We start from the raw sequence: 18,955 nt of genomic DNA, 5'->3' as shown, positions 1-18,955 counted from the left end.
CAACCTAGATTTTGTCACTTCTATTATCCTTTGTGGCACTTACCAGTAAGCAAAATTGTGTATCCCGCAGCACAATGTAAGGTGCCTTATTCACACTTGTAACCCCAATGTCTAGCACCATGTTTTTCAATAAATATTTGTTGAATGAGTAAATGAAGTTATCACAGCATAATTGTGAGGATTTAGTGCTCATCTAGTTCTTTTACATTGCATGTGATAAAACCAGAGGTTGCAGTAAGTTTGTGATTTGGCTAAGGCAGCATTTACACTAGAAATGAAATCTGATTCTCTTTCCAAATGTTGATTCCATTACTATTATACCTAGCAAATATGTTCATTTGGGGTAAAAAATGCTGTAAAGGGGCAGGTGCTGTAAGTAAACCATGTATTGGTGGGCTTCTACTAAAATGTTACAAAGACCCTATTTTTGGCATGGATGCTTTTTAAAAGGGAGACCCACAGTGTGGACCTCAAGTGTAATCTAAGCAAGGCACATATAATCACTGCATTGTTTATATGTTCTTAAGCTTCGTTATAGAGACCCAAAGGTTTTGTTTTAAATGGAAATCTAGAAAGAATTTTGGCCATGATATTTTGTAGTTTTTAGAGGTAAATGGGCATCTGATATTGGAGAAAAACCTTATTTATAGTGGTCTTCTTAAACTGAGTCTGTAGATTTGTTATACTCAGTATTTAATTGTGGGATATCCAAATTATTAATAAACTCTTCATGTGAAACTTAATGATCATTGATTTCATTAGAAATCTGGAATTGTTACCACAGTAAAGAGATAGTCACACGATAACTCTTAAATTGTGCCTGTGTAGCTTAGAAGATGACATGGGCATGTATTTGAAAGAAAGGCCTACTAACTGTGTCAGGTGTCTGTGGCAGGTTTTAAAAGATTGCACAAAAATACAAAATAAGTTTGAATAATAAAAGCTTTACTTTCATGTTATCAAGTCTGTCTTGTCAGCAGATGGCAGTTCTCCTCTGCCACAGTGTATTAATAGATATTGAAGTTCTAAGTTCTGAAATAGTTGGAGGCTCTAAGTTCTAACAAATAAATATATGATCTATGCTTGTTCTGTCATGTTCCAAATTTCTAGCCAGAGCAGTGGCAACATAGCCAGGATCCATTCACATAGTCCAAAGAGCAGGGCCAAACCAAAGTGACAACTATAGTCACTGAACTAAAAATAACATGAATTGGGGACAATTAAGAAGAATTATTTCATAGTAAATTAAGAACACAAGGTCATCCTTTCCCGTTTAGTGTAGTTCAGGTGGGTTTGTGTTTGTTTTTTGTTTTTTTTTTAATTTTTTTTTCAACGTTTATTTATTTTTGGGACAGAGAGAGAGCATGAACAGGGGAGGGGCAGAGAGAGAGGAAGACACAGAATCGGAAACAGGCTCCAGGCTCTGAGCCATCAGCCCAGAGCCTGACGCGGGGCTCGAACTCACGGACCGCGAGATCGTGACCTGGCTGAAGTCGGACGCTTAACCGACTGCGCCACCCAGGCGCCCCTGTGTTTGTTTTTAATAACATGACTTGGATGAAAGAATAGTCTTCCATCCTGAAGAAATTAGCTTTTTTTAAAATTTAATTTATTTTTTTAAATTTACATTCAAGTTAGTTATCATATAGTGCAACAATGATTTCAGGACTAGATTCCTTAATGCCCCTTACCCATTTAGCCCACCTCCCCTCCCAAAACCCTTCCAGTAACCCTTTGTTTGTTCTCTATATTTAAGAGTCTCTTATGTTTTGTTCCTTTCCCTGTTTTTATATTATTTTTGCTTCCCTTCCCTTATGTTCATCTGTTTTGTATCTTAAAGTCCTCACTGACCCATGAAAAAATGTTCAACATCACTCATCATCAAGAAATCAGTTTTTAAAGGAGTTGCTTTCTTTAAACACACAAAATGAATTCTGATTTTGATACTTGTGCTTTTTAATACTAATTATATGGAAATATTTTACATACTATCTCATATTCTTCTGTTCTATTTTTATTTAAAAAATACATTTAAATCTGCTTTAAAATTTGAGATTAAAGTCGTGGACCCAAAATCACTACACCACAGGGGGAAAGATGCACATCATAAGAGAATTAATCTAAGAATAATTTAGAAAGCATTCATAAATTTAGAAGGAAATAATTCTAGGTTGACTTCCCTTTTAAAACCAAAGTCCTCGGGGCGCCTGGGTGGCGCAGTCGGTTAAGCATCCGACTTCAGCCAGGTCACGATCTCGCGGTCCGGGAGTTCGAGCCCCGCGTCAGGCTCTGGGCTGATGGCTCAGAGCCTGGAGCCTGCTTCCGATTCTGTGTCTCCCTCTCTCTCTGTCCCTCCCCCGTTTATGCTCTGTCTCTCTCTGTCCCAAAAATAAATAAACGTTGAAAAAAAAAAAATTTAAAAAAAAAAAAAAACCAAAGTCCTCTTTGCATTCCTCTGTTCTTCTATTTTTACAGATGAGGGACTGTGAAAAATATCTAATATTTATTTCTAGGTTCACCGTTTTGTATGGATGCAAGTGATGGGGAGATACTTATAATTTAGATGTGTGCCCTTTTTTACACTCTTGGTGGAAATTGGTCTTTGGGGAAAGCAGTAAATTCAAAATAATTGTTAATGACAATGTGTCAAAGAAACTTACGTTATTCAGATATGAATGCAATCCAAAAAGCATATTTGATTTGTGAACTTGAATTAGAAGTTAGATAGTAAGTAAAAAGTAACTTCCTTTCCTTGTTTTTAGTTTGAATATGAGGATTTTCATGCCTCAGATGCCAGTGTGTCTCAATTTGCCCTCTATGTCACTCATTTCTGTCAATCTGTGTTTCAGGAAAAACATTGGGTTGTTCACAAGAATCCCCCTTTTTCTTTCTTCATGCCCAAGATGGCATTTAGTGCTCTGGAAAACTTTGATAAGTAATATCCACAGCAGGGGCGCCTGGGTGGCTCAGTTAGTTGAGTGTTGGACTTCGGCTCAGGTAATGACTCTCATCTGACTTCAGCTAAGGTCATGATCTCACCATTCATGGGTTTGAACCCTGTACTGACAGCTCAGAGCCTGGAGCCTGCTTCAGATTCTGTGTCTCCCTCTCTCTTTCTCTGTACCTCCCCCACTCACACTGTCTCTCTCAGAAATAAACATTAAAAAAAAAAAAGAAAAAATAATATCCACAGCAGTTGAGGGCTCACTGATCTATGTGATGGTTTCCACCAAAGTCCCTTGTTTCACCGTTAGTTATGTTTTTAATATAACCTAAAATTGTTCTCAAACCGGAATCACCTGCAGAGTTTCTTAAAACACAGATTGCTGGGCCCTACCCTCAGACTCAGTACTTTTGGGTTGGAACCTGGGGATTTATATTTTTCACAAAGTTCCAGGTCATGCTGATGCTTTTGATCCATTTTGAGAGCCATTGGATTAATGCTTTTGCTGTTTTTGCATTTGCTTTCATTTTGGAAGTCTTCCCTTGGCTTCTTGAGATACTCTTCTGGTTTGCCTGCTATATTATTGACTGTTCTTTCCAGTTTTTGCTGGTTCTTTCTCCTCTGTTTTCTAGATATAGAAGTTCTTCAGAGCTCAGTTCCAGTGCCCCATAGTATTTTTGGTAATCTCTCATCCAGTTGATTGACCAGAGATAATCAACTAAATGCTGATGATTTGCCTGCCTGACTTCTCCTTGACTCATGTTTCTATTTTCTTTCTTGATATCTCCCCTTGGATATCTAATAGACATCTTAAACTTTGTATGACTAAAACACACCTCTGTGTTATTAAAAAAAAAATCTGCTTGCTCTGTTCTTTGTTTTCCTTCATTAAACTGTTGCCTAACCTAGACGTTATCCTTGATTCATCTCTTCCTCTCTGCCCCTCCTGCATACATGCATGCCATCAGCAAGCTCTTTTGACCCTACCTATAAAACATATCCTGGATCTGCCCGTTTTTCTGCACTGCCTTCAGCCTTGTCCTCACAGCTATTCTTTCTTACTTGGGCTGCTATTAGCCTTCTATCTGGTCTCTGTATATATTCTAGCTTCCCTAAAATCCATTTTTCACATAAGAGCTAGAATTATTTTTTTAATGTAAAATCGTATCACATCTTTCCTTCTTAAATTTCTCCTGTTGCTTCCTATTGCACTTAGACTGAAATCCAAACTCCTTTTTGTGATGCAGAAAGCCATTCAGGATGTAGATTCTGCCTGTCTCTCCAGTCTTATCTTGTATCTCTCTTCCCTTCTCCCACTATGCACCGCCCACACGAAACACTCCAAGTATTTCTCTAGGTCATCACTAAAATGTCTCCTTTCCCAGTGCGGCTTTACAGGACGACTGTTTAAAATTGGGTGGGGGTATGGGGCGCCTGGGTGGCGCAGTCGGTTAAGCGTCCGACTTCAGCCAGGTCACGATCTCGCGGTTCGTGAGTTCGAGCCCCGCGTCAGGCTCTGGGCTGATGGCTCAGAGCCTGGAGCCTGTTTCCGATTCTGTGTCTCCCTCTCTCTCTGCCCCTCCCCCGTTCATGCTCTGTCTCTCTCTGTCCCAAAAATAAATTAAAAACGTTGAAAAATTGGGTGGGGGTAGTGCATACATGTGTGTACACACACACAAGATTTTGTTCCTTTACTTTTTAGCACACTGGTTATTTACCAGATATTACGTTTTTACTTTGTCTCTCTCCACAAGAATATAAGCAGTAGAAACAAAAATTATGGTTTATTTTGTTCACTTCTATATCTTGAGTGTCTAAGGTAGCACCTAATCTATAGCTGAGGTTGAAATATTATTGAATAGGGAATGAGGGTTTTTTTCCCCTTAGGGCCTTCTGATTACTTGTTTCTTCTTCTTTGGTTGGTTCCTTGTATCATTCAAATATCAAGTTAGTAACCTCCTCAGATGGCCTTCCCATACTATCTGTCCCAAAGCTTCCACCAGTCTCTTTGTCCTATCATCCTCCTTTTTTGTTTTCTACATAGCATTTTTTTGCAATCTGATATTCTTCTTATTCATCTTTTTGCCTATTGATTATCTTTCCCCTCCATTAATTGAAAACACATTCCATGTAGATCATAGTCTTTGTCTTATTTATTGCTATATCTCTGATAAGCTAAATGGTAGCTGAATATAGTAGACGTTCAAAAACTACTGATTTAAGGAGTAAACAAATGAAGTTCATTGTTTTCTTGGTATGATCCTTACCTTCACACCTTTGAAAGGAGAACTTACCCATTTCTCCCTTGCTTACTGACTAGGCCTTCCCCTTTGGCCTTCATTGATTCTCCAAAACTCAGCTGATCTCTGTATTTAGCTCCCTGTATTTGAGCTATCTACTATCCCACAGCCTGAGATACAGGTTCCAACATTCTGCCCTAAAACAGCCTCCTCCCTATAGTACAAGAGACTCTAATTTCAGTTTCTTCACTTTTCTTTTGGCAAGAATTTTTGGCAAGAGTTTGTTTTGTTTTGTTTTGCGGTTTTTGTTGTTGTTGTTGTTGTTGTTGTTATCATTTCCATATTCTGTTGGGAGAGAGAATCCCAAGCAAGCTTGGTGATGTCACCTTGGAGCCTGACACAGGGCTTGATCCCACAAACTGCAAGATCATGACCTGAGCCAAAATGAAGAGTGGGATGCTTAACCAATTAAGCCATCTAGGCCCTCTCCCCTTGCATTTTTAATCATCTGTAGCTTTTCAGGGTGGCTGAGCTGTATGAGGCTGCCCTCTCTTAAAAATCTCTTTGAGAAGTGGGAAGGATAAGTCCTTTCTGCCCTCAAATTCCTAAGCCTGTCCTGAATTTCTAAGCCTATCCCTGAAGGGGTTGGGTGTTTCTTTAACCACCATTATAGACTTACCTTTGGCTCACTTAAGCTAGTATTTAAAAAATTATTTAAGTACTGTTGTGTTGTCTTGAATTTTTTCTCTACCTCACTTTTATTCCATGAAGGCAAAAGTCAATTTTTTTTTAATTTTTTTTTAACGTTTTATTTATTTTTGAGACAGGGAGAGACAGAGCATGAACAGGGGAGGGTCAGAGAGTGGGAGACACAGAATCTGAAACAGGCTCCAGGCTCTGAGCTGTCAGCACAGAGCCCGACGCGGGGCTCGAACTCACAAACTGTGAGAACATGACCTGAGCCGAAGTCGGACGCTTAACCGACTGAGCCACCCAGACGCCCCTGTTGAGGGTACTTTTTAACCCTACCACAGGATGGGGGCTAGTTGCTAGGAGAACCTGCTTTTTGGTTAGAGGGTTGGAACTTTCAGTCCCATCCCCCTGACCTCCAAAGAGGGGAGTGTAGAAAGGAGAGGAGCTGGAGGTCAGATCATTTGCCATTGACCAAAGATGTAATCAATCATACCTGTCTAATGAAGCCTCCATAAAAACCCAAAAGGCCAGGGTTGGAGAACTTCCAGGTTGGTGAACACATAGAGGTTCAAGGAGAGTGACTTGCCTAGAGAGGTTATGGAAGCTTTGCACGCTTTCTGCATATCTTGCACTCTGGTTCTCTTCTGTCTGGCAGTTCCTGGGTTATGTTCTTTTATAATAAACTGGTAATACAGTAAGGAAAATGTTTCAGTTTTGTGAGCCACTCCAGCAAATTGATTGAACCCAAGGAGGGAGTCATTGGAACCTCCAATCTGTAGCCATTGGTCAGAAGCACAAGTGACATCCTGGACTTGTGACTGGCATCTGAAGTTGTGGAAGGAGGGACAGTCTTATAGACCTGAGCCCTTAACCTGCAGGATCTGCTACTGTGTCCAGGTAGATAGTGTCAGAGTTGAATTGAATTGTAGGACACCCAGCTGGTTGGTATCTGAGAATTTCTTTGGTGGTTGGGAAAAAACCCCTTTCGTTCATTGGAACGAAACCCTTTTTTTTTTAATGTACTTATTTATTTTTTAATTTATATTCAAGTCAGCATATAGTACAATAATGATTTCAGGAGTAGAATCCAGTGATTCATCCCCTACATATAACACCCAGTGCCTCTAACCTCACTCCTTTGAATTCAGTTATTATTTTTTTTAATCATGCATTTCACTTTATGTGTACAACCTTAGGCATCTTGTACTTTCTTTACTATCATTTTATATCTGTTGTTTCACCATACATGTGAAATATCTTAGACCCCTAACATGAATGGAGGCTTCTTAAAGCCATTGGCTCTCTTCTTACATAAATGTGCCTATTTTATATTTCAAAGTGTTTCAAAAAATTGCTGCTTTCTTGAGCAAATAGAAGAAGGTTTATCATGTCCTTATTTCTCCACATTTTGTTCCCAAGATTTTAAGTTGAAAACTCAGAGTCAGCCATCATCTCAGCACTAGATGGCACTTGTGCATCACAACTAGTCATGTAACACCTAACGGTTTTTGTGACAAGCGAATGATCTACAAATATAATGTTTGGAATCCCTATGTGGACTTTACTTAAAATAGGAAAATGAAACAGGAGGACACCTACTAAGTACAGTTGCTTTGTAAATACATGGTTGAAGAATATTTTGAATTCATAATCATTATTTCATTATATCAATAGGTAATCTGTTCTCCATCCATACCTTCTTAGTCTAATGTTGCCGTAAAGTTGAAATTTGTTTTAAAGACCTGTTTGCTATTCATCATGGTTAATTGTACAGCTCCTTACATTGATTCATACCTAACTCTAAGCACTTATTATTCTTTTGTAGGATATAAGAAACTACATGGTTTTGGTTTGAGTATGAATCCTGTAGATACCACTGAGGAGATTGTAAGCATCTCCCCTTTACTGCTGAGAAAACAGAAGCTCGGAGATGTTACTCTGCCCAGCACTAATAGCTAATAGGTAGAACCTTTATTCAAACTCGAGTCTGTTGGATTTCAGAGCCCGGGTGTGCTCTTTCCATTACTCTGATGGTGCCAGGTTTAGTCAATACCCATTCATGTTAAAGTAACTGGATGACTAGTGCAAATGACTGATGTTGGTTTCTTTCTCATATGAGAGATACAACTCAACACCCAAAAAACAAAGAACCCAATTAAAAAATGGGCTGAATACGTAAACAGACATTTTTTCAAAGAAGACATCCAGATAGCCAACAGACACATGAAAAGATGCTTAGCATCACCCATCATCAGGGAAATGCAAGTCAAAACTATAATGAGATATCACCTCACACCTGTCAAAGTAGCTAAACTCAAAAACAAAAAACAAATATTGGTGAGGATGTCGAGAAAAAAGGAACCCTAATGCTCTATTGGTGGGAATGCAAACTGGTATAGCCACTGTGAAAAATAGTATGGAAGCTCCTTAAAAGGTTAAAAATAGAGGCACCTGGGTGGCGCAGTCGGTTAAGCGTCCGACTTCAGCCAAGTCACGATCTCGCGGTCCGTGAGTTCAAGCCCCACATCAGGCTCTGGGCTGATGGCTCGGAGCCTGGAGCCTGTTTCCGATTCTGTGTCTCCCTCTCTCTCTGCCCCTCCCCCGTTCATGCTCTGTCTCTCTCTGTCCCAAAAATAAATTTAAAAATGTTAAAAAAATAAATAAAAAAAAAAAAGGTTAAAAATAGAACTGCCCTGTGATCCAGTAATTGCAGTATACTGGGTATTTACCCTAAAAAGGGATACATGAACCCTTATGTTTATTGCAGCATTATTTACCATAGTCAAGATATGGAAGTAGCCCAAGTGTCCATTGATAAATGAATGGATAAGGAAGATGTGATACACACACACACACACACACACACACACACACACACACACACACACGCGTGATGGAATATTATTCAGCCATAAAGAAAAAACAGTGAAACCTTGCCATTTGCAACCTGGATAGAGCTAGAGAGTATTATGCTAAGTGAAATAAGTCAGAGACAGATACCATATGATTTCACTCATGTGTGGAATTTAAGAAACAAAATGTAGGCAGCACCTGGGTGGCTCAGTTGGTTGAGCATCTGACATCAGCTCAGGTCATGATCTCACACTTTGTGAGTTTGAGACCCTCATTGGGTTTGCTGCTGTCAGCACAGATCCTGCTTCAGATCTTCTGTTCCCCTTTCTCTTTCTCTCTCTGTCCCTTCCCCACTTGTGCTTTCTTCTCAAAAATATATAGAACATTTAAAAAATTAAAAAAAAAAAAAAAAAAGAAAGAAAGGAGCAAAGGGAAAAAACAAGAGAAATGCCAAGAGAGCAAACTGATGATTACCAGAGGAGAGGTGGATTTATGAAGGGGATTAAAGAGTACACTTATCATGATGAGCACTGAATAATGTGTAGAATTCTTGAATCACTGTAGTGTACACTTGAAGTTAATATAACACCATATGTTAACTATACTGGAATTAAAATTGAAAACAAAAAATACTTAGAGATGACAAAATAAAATAAAATGGAAACATTCAATAAATGTTAACCATTTTGGTGTTTTTATACATTGTGTAACATGAGAAATAGCCATACTGTTTTGTGTAATGTATGAAATAGAATTTGAGCTATTGCTAAACTGGCCATACATCCCCATTTACAGCTACTGTCCTCGTGGTTATTATTGGCACTTACTTCTTACTCTAAAAAGAGTTCTGATGTAAATAATAAATTATCTGATCCGCCTAGCTAGAGCCAACTTTGTTACAGAAGAGCTTTGTGCCCATGGATTTGTTCTTGTAAGTTTGTCTAAAGTGAAAGCTCCTCGGGGTGTCTGGGTGGCTCAGTCGGTTAAGCATCCGGCTTTGGCTCCGGTCACAATCTCACGGTTCATTGGTTTGAGCTTCACGTAGGGCTCTGTGCTGACAGCTCAGAGCCTGGAGCCTCCTTCAAAGTCTGTGTCTCCCTCTCTCTGTGCCCTCTGTTCTGGCATAGAATAGAGTTATATGTGTACATATTAGGATCCTTCACATTCTGGTGTTAACTTCTCTGGGATCAATACGTACTTGCTCTTTACTAACTAATACAGCTTTGAGCAAGTTAGTTGACCTCTTTAAAGCTAGAAGCTTTATCTTTAAAATAAGAATAACATTATATGTACCTCCTATGGTTGTGTAAATGAGGTAATGTATGAAAGCAAAACATAGAAAGTACATAAATGAGAGGTGTAGACAGATATTTCACTTAAGGAAAAAGCATTGCCACAAGGTACTTAGATACATTGGAAGCTGAAAAATTGGAGTAGATGGCACTTAACTAAGGTCGTTTACAATAATAAAATCTTAACAAGCTTCAAAAGCTATTCTGTTGTTTTTATATTATGGCAAATTTCAAACATTTGTAAAAGTAAAGCAAATAGCATGAGAGAGCAATGAACCCATGAGGTCCCTATCAGTTAGCTTTCAACAATAATAAAATACGTGGCCCACCTTTTATAACTTAAAAAAAATAACTTTAATGAAATATTTTACATATTATGAAATTCACCAATTTGAAGTATTCGGTCATTTGTACAAATATGCCAAGTTATGCACCCATCATCATAAATCAGTTTTCAGACATTTTCACCCCCTTGGTAATATTCCTCCTACCCATTTACAGTTAATCCCAATTTTCACTCTCAGTTCTAGGCAACCACTGATCTACTTTCTATCTGTATGGATTTACCTTTTCTGGACATTTCACGTCAGTGGAATCATAGTGTGTGATCTCTTGTATGTAGCTTCTTTCATTTAGCACAGTGTTTTTTGAAGTTCATCCATGTTGTAGCATTTATCAATCAGCAGTTCATTTCTTTTTCTTGATGGATTCCAAGTGTATTCCATTATATAGGTAATACTAAGTTTTGTCTACCGTCACAGGGGCCAGTCTTTTATCATCCGTATTTTTGTCCTTTCCCTCTGTTTCATACCCCTATTGAATTATTCAAAAGCTATTTTTAATTTCATAAGTATGATAGCTTAAACAACGATTGTATGTTCCTGCTTTTTATTTTTCTTTTCCCAAACCATCTCTCTCTCTCCTTGTTCATCTTGTCTCTTTTCTTTTCTTTTCTTTTCTTTTCTTTTCTTTTCTTTTCTTTTTTTCTTCTTGTTCCAGGAGTCTTTTTTATTTGTTGTTTTGGTTTTACTTGACAATGAAGAGCTGTCTAGGTCATAAACTTTCAAAAGATAGAGACAAGTTCATTATTTTCTCACTTCAGTGAAACTTCATACATGCTCAGTGGCAAATCCAGAGAGTGATGATTTCTAAAATCATTTCCAAATCTTTCAAGTCAGCTTCAGTGTTATATGTTGGGCTGGATCTATTTATTTCTGATTCTCATGGGTGATTTGTTGTTGTTGTTGTTTTTGTTTTTGTTTTTTTTAACTCAGGTTGTTGGAAGAGGAGCCTTTGGAGTAGTCTGCAAAGCTAAATGGAGAGCAAAAGATGTTGCCATTAAACAAATAGAAAGTGAATCTGAGAGGAAAGCTTTTATTGTAGAGGTAAGTTGAGATCTTATTTCCATTGTGTAATTCTTTACCTAAGATACTCTATGAATTTAATATTGTGAAAGAAGTTGTTTCTCAGTTGTCACTTCTCTGTATACTTCAACCTCAGCAATTTGGTAGATCCAAAGATAATGCCATGGAAACATTTTTCATTCACACTCTTAATTCTGATTAAAAAGTAGAGGAAAAGACTCTTAACTAACTACATAAGTGAATCATCCCTTTATTAAAATATAGTCTCATCCATGTAATTCAGATCTATTTCAAGACACAGAATTTAAATTTTAAAATAGAAAAGAAATGATATTTTCTCCCATTATCTAAAATTAAGGGAAATTTTATGCATTCATTTTTGACTGAATATTTTTAGAAATTCAAATGAGATCATTTTACAGGGAAAAATTTCAAATTTGATTATTTCACATTTAGCATGAAAATCTACAACTATTCTCTTACAGATTTGATGATGGAGAATTCAGTAATTGAGATTATTCTATTGTCAGATTTATTCTTAATTTTGTACTATGTTGTATATTAAATTATAGTAGTTCATTAAGTCTGGTTTTGGAGTGCCTGGGTGGCTCAGTCGATTAAGGGTCTGACTGGTTTCTGCTCAGGTCATGAACTCATGGTTTGTGGGTTAGAGCCACATGTCAGGCTCTGAGACGTTCTTGCAGAGCCTGCTTGGATTCTTTCTCTCTTTGCCCCTTTCCAACTCATGCACAGCTCTCTTCTGCCTCTCTCTCTCAAAAATAAACTTTAAAAAAATATCAGTGGTTTTATCACTTTTTAACCAATGGGTAAGTGGTCTTTATCTTACAAACCTTTCTGAATTTGTGATTATATTTAATTATAATTTCAAAGTATACTTTATGATATTTTTAAATGTATAACATGGAGACTGAGAACCTAGTTGGGATATGATGAAGTGGATTTTTGTAATTAATTGAATGAGTTGAGAAATGCTGATAGTTTGGGGTCATCATGAAGAAAAGATGATCTCTAATAGTATGCTCCGAGAGTCTGGCCTCAGCCTTGCCTTACTCATGATATTTGTTTATGGTTTAGATAAGGTCTAAAAGTGTATTGGCACTTTCACAAAACTAGGTAAAAGCATATGTGTTAAACACTAGGAATCAGGACTTGAAAAGATTATAATAGCTTGGATAAAAATTTTTTATCAAGGTTATATATACATATAATTGAGATTGTCAAATAGTCCACATATTCTTTTTTTTTTTTTCTTTTTTTAAAGCTTTATTTTATGTACCATAAAATTCACCTGGAAGTACAACTGAATGGTTTTTAAGAGATTCACAAGGTTGGGACACACTTCTTCCTTCATTAGTTCTGAGACCTTGGGCTCCAGGCTCCCACAAAGCAATTGGTCTTCCCTCTACCCCACCTCCTCTGTGTGTCTCTCTCACCTTCAAATTCGATTTCTTTCATTTACAGATCTTTGACTCCCTTGCCTGCAGCCAATCCCTTCTAATCCCATCTCTCAACTCCAGATAGTTTATCAGAGACACATCTCTTCCAGAGAGACATTCAGACATCAGAATTTAAAAATAAAATACATAGGGGCGCCTGGGTGGCTCAGTTGGCTGGGCGTCCAACTTCGGCCCAGGTCATGATCTCGCAGTCCGTGAGTTCCAGCCCCACATTGGGATCTATGCTGACAGCTCGAAGCCTGGAGCCGGCTTCGGATTCTGTGTCTCCCTCTGTCTCTCTGCCCCTCCCCTGCTCGTGCTCTGTCTCTCTCTCTCTCAAAAATAAGTAAAAAAATTTTTTAAGTGTAAAAATAAAATAAATAATTAATAAAGACTTTATAGCACTAGCCCAGTGCGCACCTCCCACGTGATGAATTCTATCAGGTCACTTCTGGAAAGACCTTGGCTCTTTCTTTATATATTATCATCCTACCTAAAAAGAGCAATAGGTGTTCTCACAGGCTGCTACCTTCAATCTATCATCCCTTCCACTGAGTTATGTCTCTCAGACAAACTTTCAGTAAGACCCAGACAGAGAGCCTGGTTCAGACTCCTTTGTGTCATCACCCTGGCCTCTACCCCAACAAGTGGGTACAGTACTTTTGGTTGAAGGCCTAGGCTCCCAACAACCACAGCCTAGACTTTCTGAAACCAAGGAGAGAAGGAGGGGAAGAAACTAGAGGAGAGAGATGCACACTGGGCTTTGGATCAGCCACATTGGATGTGAGTCCTCTACATGTTCTTACTTTGAAAACTTTTATTCCCTTACCCTCCTTCCCATCAAGTTTTCTGCTTCTCAGAGGCAACTACTTTGAGCTCATTCCTTACTTTTCTTTGGTATCCCCCAATCCAGAGACTCTTTGCTATATCAAAGAAACAGCCTCTAATCTTTGGGATGATACAGAGGCATCACTAAGCTGTTTGAAGTCAGGAAGGGAGGGAATCTTTGGTCTACCTTTCAGCCAGTCTCTCTGTTCCATTATTGCCTTATTTGCATAGGTACCTGGTACTCCCAACCCTTTGGAGATTTTATGAGATAAATCTCATTGCTTCTCATTTTTTCTTTTCTTTTCTTTTTTTTTTTTTAGATCTGCTGTGTCCGTTACTGCTAATCATTTGCTTTCCAACTTCAAAAATGTGTTGTTGTCTTCTCATTTCACATTGTCTTTATACTTCTTTGTGCCTTGAAAAAATGCCTTTAATGTTTTAGTAGGATTTGAGGAGGGAGCAGGAATACTTACATAATCTGCTATCTGAAGCTCAGTCCTGAACCTTAAGATGAAATATAATAAATATGTATTTATAATAAATGAATATAATAAATAGTGATATTCTTGTGTTAAGACTGAAAATACACAGATGTTGGCTGTAGAAAAATACAGCTTTCTACTAGCATATAGTAAAAAGGTTTATCTTTTTGGACTTCATATGAGCCAACAGTATAATGTAAATAATAAGAGGAAGAGAAAGGAAAAGACATGAAAGAGAGAAGAAAGAGAGTAAGGTGCAGTTTGGAGGGACACATAAACAGATGTTTGAGATGTAGAGCAAGAGAAACCGTATAGCCAAACCTCTTACTGACCTTAGTGTGATTCATTGGATTGGGGAAGATTAAAGCTGGAAGTAGGAAGAATAGCTAGGAGAACACACGGCAATTACTACAGCAGTCATGTTACTAAGGCAATGGTAGTGGGAATGCAGAGGAGGCAATTAATTCAAGAGATAGGAGAAGGAAATAGGGAAGACAGCACACATATGCAGAAAGAGTGCAGATTTTAAGTCAGATAAACCAAAGTTCAAACCCTGGCTATACCACTTCCTAGCTGTACGATATTTAACAGCTCACTTAACCCTCTCTGAGCTTTATCTTAAAGGTCCCTCTTCTTTTAAGGTAGAAATGACAATACCTACCTTGCAGAGTTGTGAGAATTATATGGTATCTATAAAGTACCTCCCCAGTGCCCGGCACAGAGTAGATAGACTATTCAGCCGTAGTTATGAAGATGATGACAATGATGTGGCTTCTTCTGGCTTCAGTAACTCAGCTCAGTGCCATCTCTGGGATAGTGTCCTAACATTTCTTGGCAAAGTTTATTCTTATTTGTACTTACCATGACTTGTTCATAACTCCTGTTACAGCACTTTGCACATTACCTTAATTATTTGTTTACATGTTCATCTCTCAACTAAAGCGTGAGAGCTCTAGGGCAGGGAATCTTTGCCATCCTGGGCAGGCATTTATGACCACAGTGCCTGCTTACATTGTGAATGATGACTGTTGAGTGATTGAACTAATGTTTTGTACAACCATGAAATTACAATGATGCTGTGAAATCAGTTTCTCATAAGTTAGCACCTTTTAAAAGAAACCTTAATTTGTTACAGCTTCGACAGTTATCCCGCGTGAACCATCCTAATATTGTAAAGCTGTATGGGGCCTGCTTGAATCCAGTAAGTTTGTCACTTTTTCATTGTCACCCATCTGTAAGCAGTGACACGGTAAATGTTTGAGGGGATGTAGTTTTTGAAGCTGTTTTGAGCTGTTAGATTATTTCAAAAAAATTGCATTTTATGTATTTGTTTCTAGTCTGTTAACAACACAGTATATTGGAGGAATTATCTTAGGTGGTCTCATCCAGTAAACTCATCGTGTTATGAGATTTAGGACATCCTGTGACAGCATCTACTCAGCACTGGAGAAAGTTCTCAAAGATCTTGTGATTATGTGTTCACATTCATTTCCACTCTTATACAGTGGGCCCCTTGTATAGAAGACAGAGTCTTGGGTCCCCTTTTCTTTCTGTTAATACCATTCACATACTAGAGACCAAAAGAATTTTTAATGCATTTATAAAATTAAAGATTGAACTGAACTATCTTGCCCAAATCACCTAAGATGCCACAACACTGTAGTTAATTATTCTGACATGTGTTTCTTTTAGGTGTGTCTTGTGATGGAATATGCTGAAGGGGGCTCTTTATATAATGGTGAGTGTCATTAGACTTGTCTTTATCTAGTAGAATAAAATTGAAGAGATCTTAATATACACTGTTAGTTGCTTAATGTTCTTCACAGTTTACCCTCAGAATCCCAAAAGGAGGTAATTAAAAAAAAAAATCTGCTAAAGATTAGAAATGAAAAGATGAAATGCTGCAGCATTGGTATATGAAATTTAGAAGTCTAAGTGGTACTTTTCATAATACTAAAAGCATTTAAGTAAGGTAAAATTTGCTTTTTATTTTTTTTTTTTTAATTTTTTTTTTTTCAACGTTTATTTATTTTTGGGACAGAGAGAGACAGAGCATGAACGGGGAAGGGGCAGAGAGAGAGGGAGACACAGAATCAGAAACAGGCTCCAGGCTCTGAGCCGTCAGCCCAGAGCCCGACGCGGGGCTCGAACTCACAGACCGCGAGATCGTGACCTGGCTGAAGTCGGACGCTTAACCGACTGCGCCACCCAGGCGCCCCTAAAATTTGCTTTTTAAACAGATTTTAAAATATCTTCATACTTTTAGTGTTTTTGTTTTTTGCCCTCTCTTAGTTTTGAGCCTCCTCATTTGAGAACTCTTTAACCAAACTTCCATTTCATTCTGCATAATTTGCTCTCTTTAGAAAAATAAAATTGTGAAAACTCCCTTCACAGAACGTTTTAACAATGAAGGACACTGTGTCATTTAGTTATTTTTATAGAACAGAGCTAACTTTTTCACTCTTGCAAAACACCGTGTAGTAAATATATTGTTGCATTTATATAAAATAAATTGTTGCATTCTATTTTTTAAGTTAGTATTTTATTTAAATTTTTATTTATATTTACTGTGTTCATCATCGTTAATGGGTAGCTCTCATACTCCCATTGTTTTATTTGATTGAACTATTTCTAGTTTTTAGCTATTGTAGAAAGCATAATTGTAAACATCTTGATTTACATTGTTTTGTTTCCTTCTGTACTACTTCTCTATATCTCTGTTACAATAGTATGCTATCATATTGTTTATAATTTACATTATTTTGTGAAAGACAGTATCTATCAGTGGAAAAGTGGTAATATATATTGATTTTGCCAGATAGACCATATATATAACCTTTACTAGAAGTACTATTAGATTTTAGGTACTTATATGGTATGTGTCCATTTGAAATTACTAGATATTTCTATCTTTATATTTAGAAAATAATTAAAAGCAGGACTGATGGGAACATATGTAGAAATAGACCTGGTCATGTGTTCCGACAGTGCTTGCATTCACCCTGTGTCTTTTGTTATATGCAATAAAGTTCTTTTTAGTTTGTGCCTTTCTTTTGCAGTGCTGCATGGAGCTGAACCATTGCCATATTACACTGCTGCCCACGCAATGAGTTGGTGTTTACAGTGTTCCCAAGGAGTGGCTTATCTTCACAGCATGCAACCCAAAGCTCTAATTCACAGGGACCTGAAACCACCAAAGTAAGTTCTAATAGTGCAGTGTCTTGCTCTCCTTCTCTCTCTCTCTCTCCATTCCTCCACCACACCACTCCCCCCCACCACCACCACCACTTTCTAATTCAAGCTAATTGTTGCACATGATTTTCTCTTTTCTCTTCCCTTTGGCTTGTTTGAGAGTGTTTATTTTTAACTCACCTTCATTATTTAGTTATTTAAGCTTGCATTTTAAAATGTTCTCTTTAGTAGGATTTTAATTTTAGTTGAATTTTTATTTTTAATAATTCTTGCTATGGATTTGCAAACTTCTAGAATTGGTAAGGCTATAAATTTATTTTGTGCCTGCTGTATATATCATTGCCCCTAGACAGTTCCGTGAGATCAGAGACAAGTTTGTCTTGTTCCCTACTATATCCCTAACAGCTAGCACAATGTCCACACATAGTAGACATTTTACAAAAATTTACAGAGTGGTTATTATTTGCCCTTTTAGAGGAAGGCAAAAGGACGTTTCTGGCATCTGGGGAGAAATTGAAAATCTTCTGGATTTCTCCATATTGAGGATCCTAGGATCACAGTTCCCTGAATAAGTATTTTAAAGGGTGAAACTTTGGGTTTTTTTTTTTTGTTTGTTTATATAGGTATTCAGTTAAAGAAAACATACAGGTATTGTTCCCTTTTCTCTCTGATTATTTTCTTCTTTATCCACTTGTGACAGAGTCTCCACATGCCATTCTCTCATTCTCTACCCCCCCAGCCACCACATCAGCCTCATATAAGAGGTTTCCCCTAGGAAATCAGTTTCAAGTATTCCGTTCTCTTGATGCAGGTTTAAAGCATTAAAGTGCCCCTTCTGGGTACAACTTGTCACTCTCATGTCTAATCTGATACATTCTACATAGGTTTCAGCTCTTGGAATCACTTGTTCTCACTAGTGTACCTTATTTCTACTCCCAGGCTTAAACTGATTTCTCTTTCCCCGGGTCCCTGGTCAAATAATGTTTAAGACCCAGATTCATGACACCTTAATTTTTTTAACTTGACTCCAGAGGTTAGCAACCTGTTTTGCCTAGTGAAGAAGAAATCACTTTGTCTTTTTTTTTTCCTGTTTATGAAGATCGAGTCCTGTTTTTCCTCTCTTAATTAACATACAGCTGATTTATCAAAACAAACTCATGAGAATCATAGCTCTTATCCAACAACAAATTGACTATTGATTCAAAGGATCCAGGCAAGCATCAGGTACAAAGCATCTTTTTTCTGGAGAAGCCAGAAACCATCAGATGGAACTTCCAAAAATATCCCTTTTCTTCTATTAGGGCATGTTTTGGCTTTGGAATAACAAAACAATGTACATGAAAATACGAAAGGAAGTCCTTTCAGTTTTCCAATATCTTTTCTATTCCATAATTATACAACTTAAGTGACTGCCTTCATTCTCCATCTACCTATACCCCATAAATCCATAAATGTTAGGTTTATTTAGCCAACCTACTTAGACTGGATATGTCCTACTAAAATCATTTGTGTATAGGAACTCTTCCTTTTGTCTTAAATACCATCAGTATACTTACAAGAAGTCTGCCCTAAGTCATTCATTCCTCTTGGTCATCCTTCTGATTGTACTC

The 18,955-nt window shown here is 37.6% G+C and overlaps 1 protein-coding gene across 5 annotated transcripts in view; it reads left to right on the top strand.

The window, feature by feature from the left end:
* MAP3K7 (mitogen-activated protein kinase kinase kinase 7) overlaps positions 1-18,955 on the top strand; it is an 89,495-nt gene that overhangs the window by 4,555 nt on the left and 65,985 nt on the right. For all 5 annotated transcript variants that reach the window (XR_005789894.1, XR_005789892.1, XR_005789893.1 and 2 more), the window contains exons 2-5: positions 11,297-11,407; positions 15,289-15,354; positions 15,846-15,891; positions 17,213-17,351. Coding sequence is in view for 2 of the 5 variants with exons in the window: in XM_040474180.1 (XP_040330114.1) it covers positions 11,297-11,407; positions 15,289-15,354; positions 15,846-15,891; positions 17,213-17,351 (362 nt within the window). In the remaining 3 variants the exon portion in view is untranslated. The remainder of the gene's footprint in view (positions 1-11,296; positions 11,408-15,288; positions 15,355-15,845; positions 15,892-17,212; positions 17,352-18,955) is intronic.

The sequence above is a fragment of the Herpailurus yagouaroundi genome, unplaced genomic scaffold, assembly GCF_014898765.1.
Source record: "Herpailurus yagouaroundi ecotype Mexico unplaced genomic scaffold, PumYag 139, whole genome shotgun sequence".
Taxonomy (NCBI): domain Eukaryota; kingdom Metazoa; phylum Chordata; class Mammalia; order Carnivora; family Felidae; genus Herpailurus; species Herpailurus yagouaroundi.
Note: the sequence above shows the minus strand (reverse complement) of the source record. Positions and strands in the feature narration are given on the sequence as shown.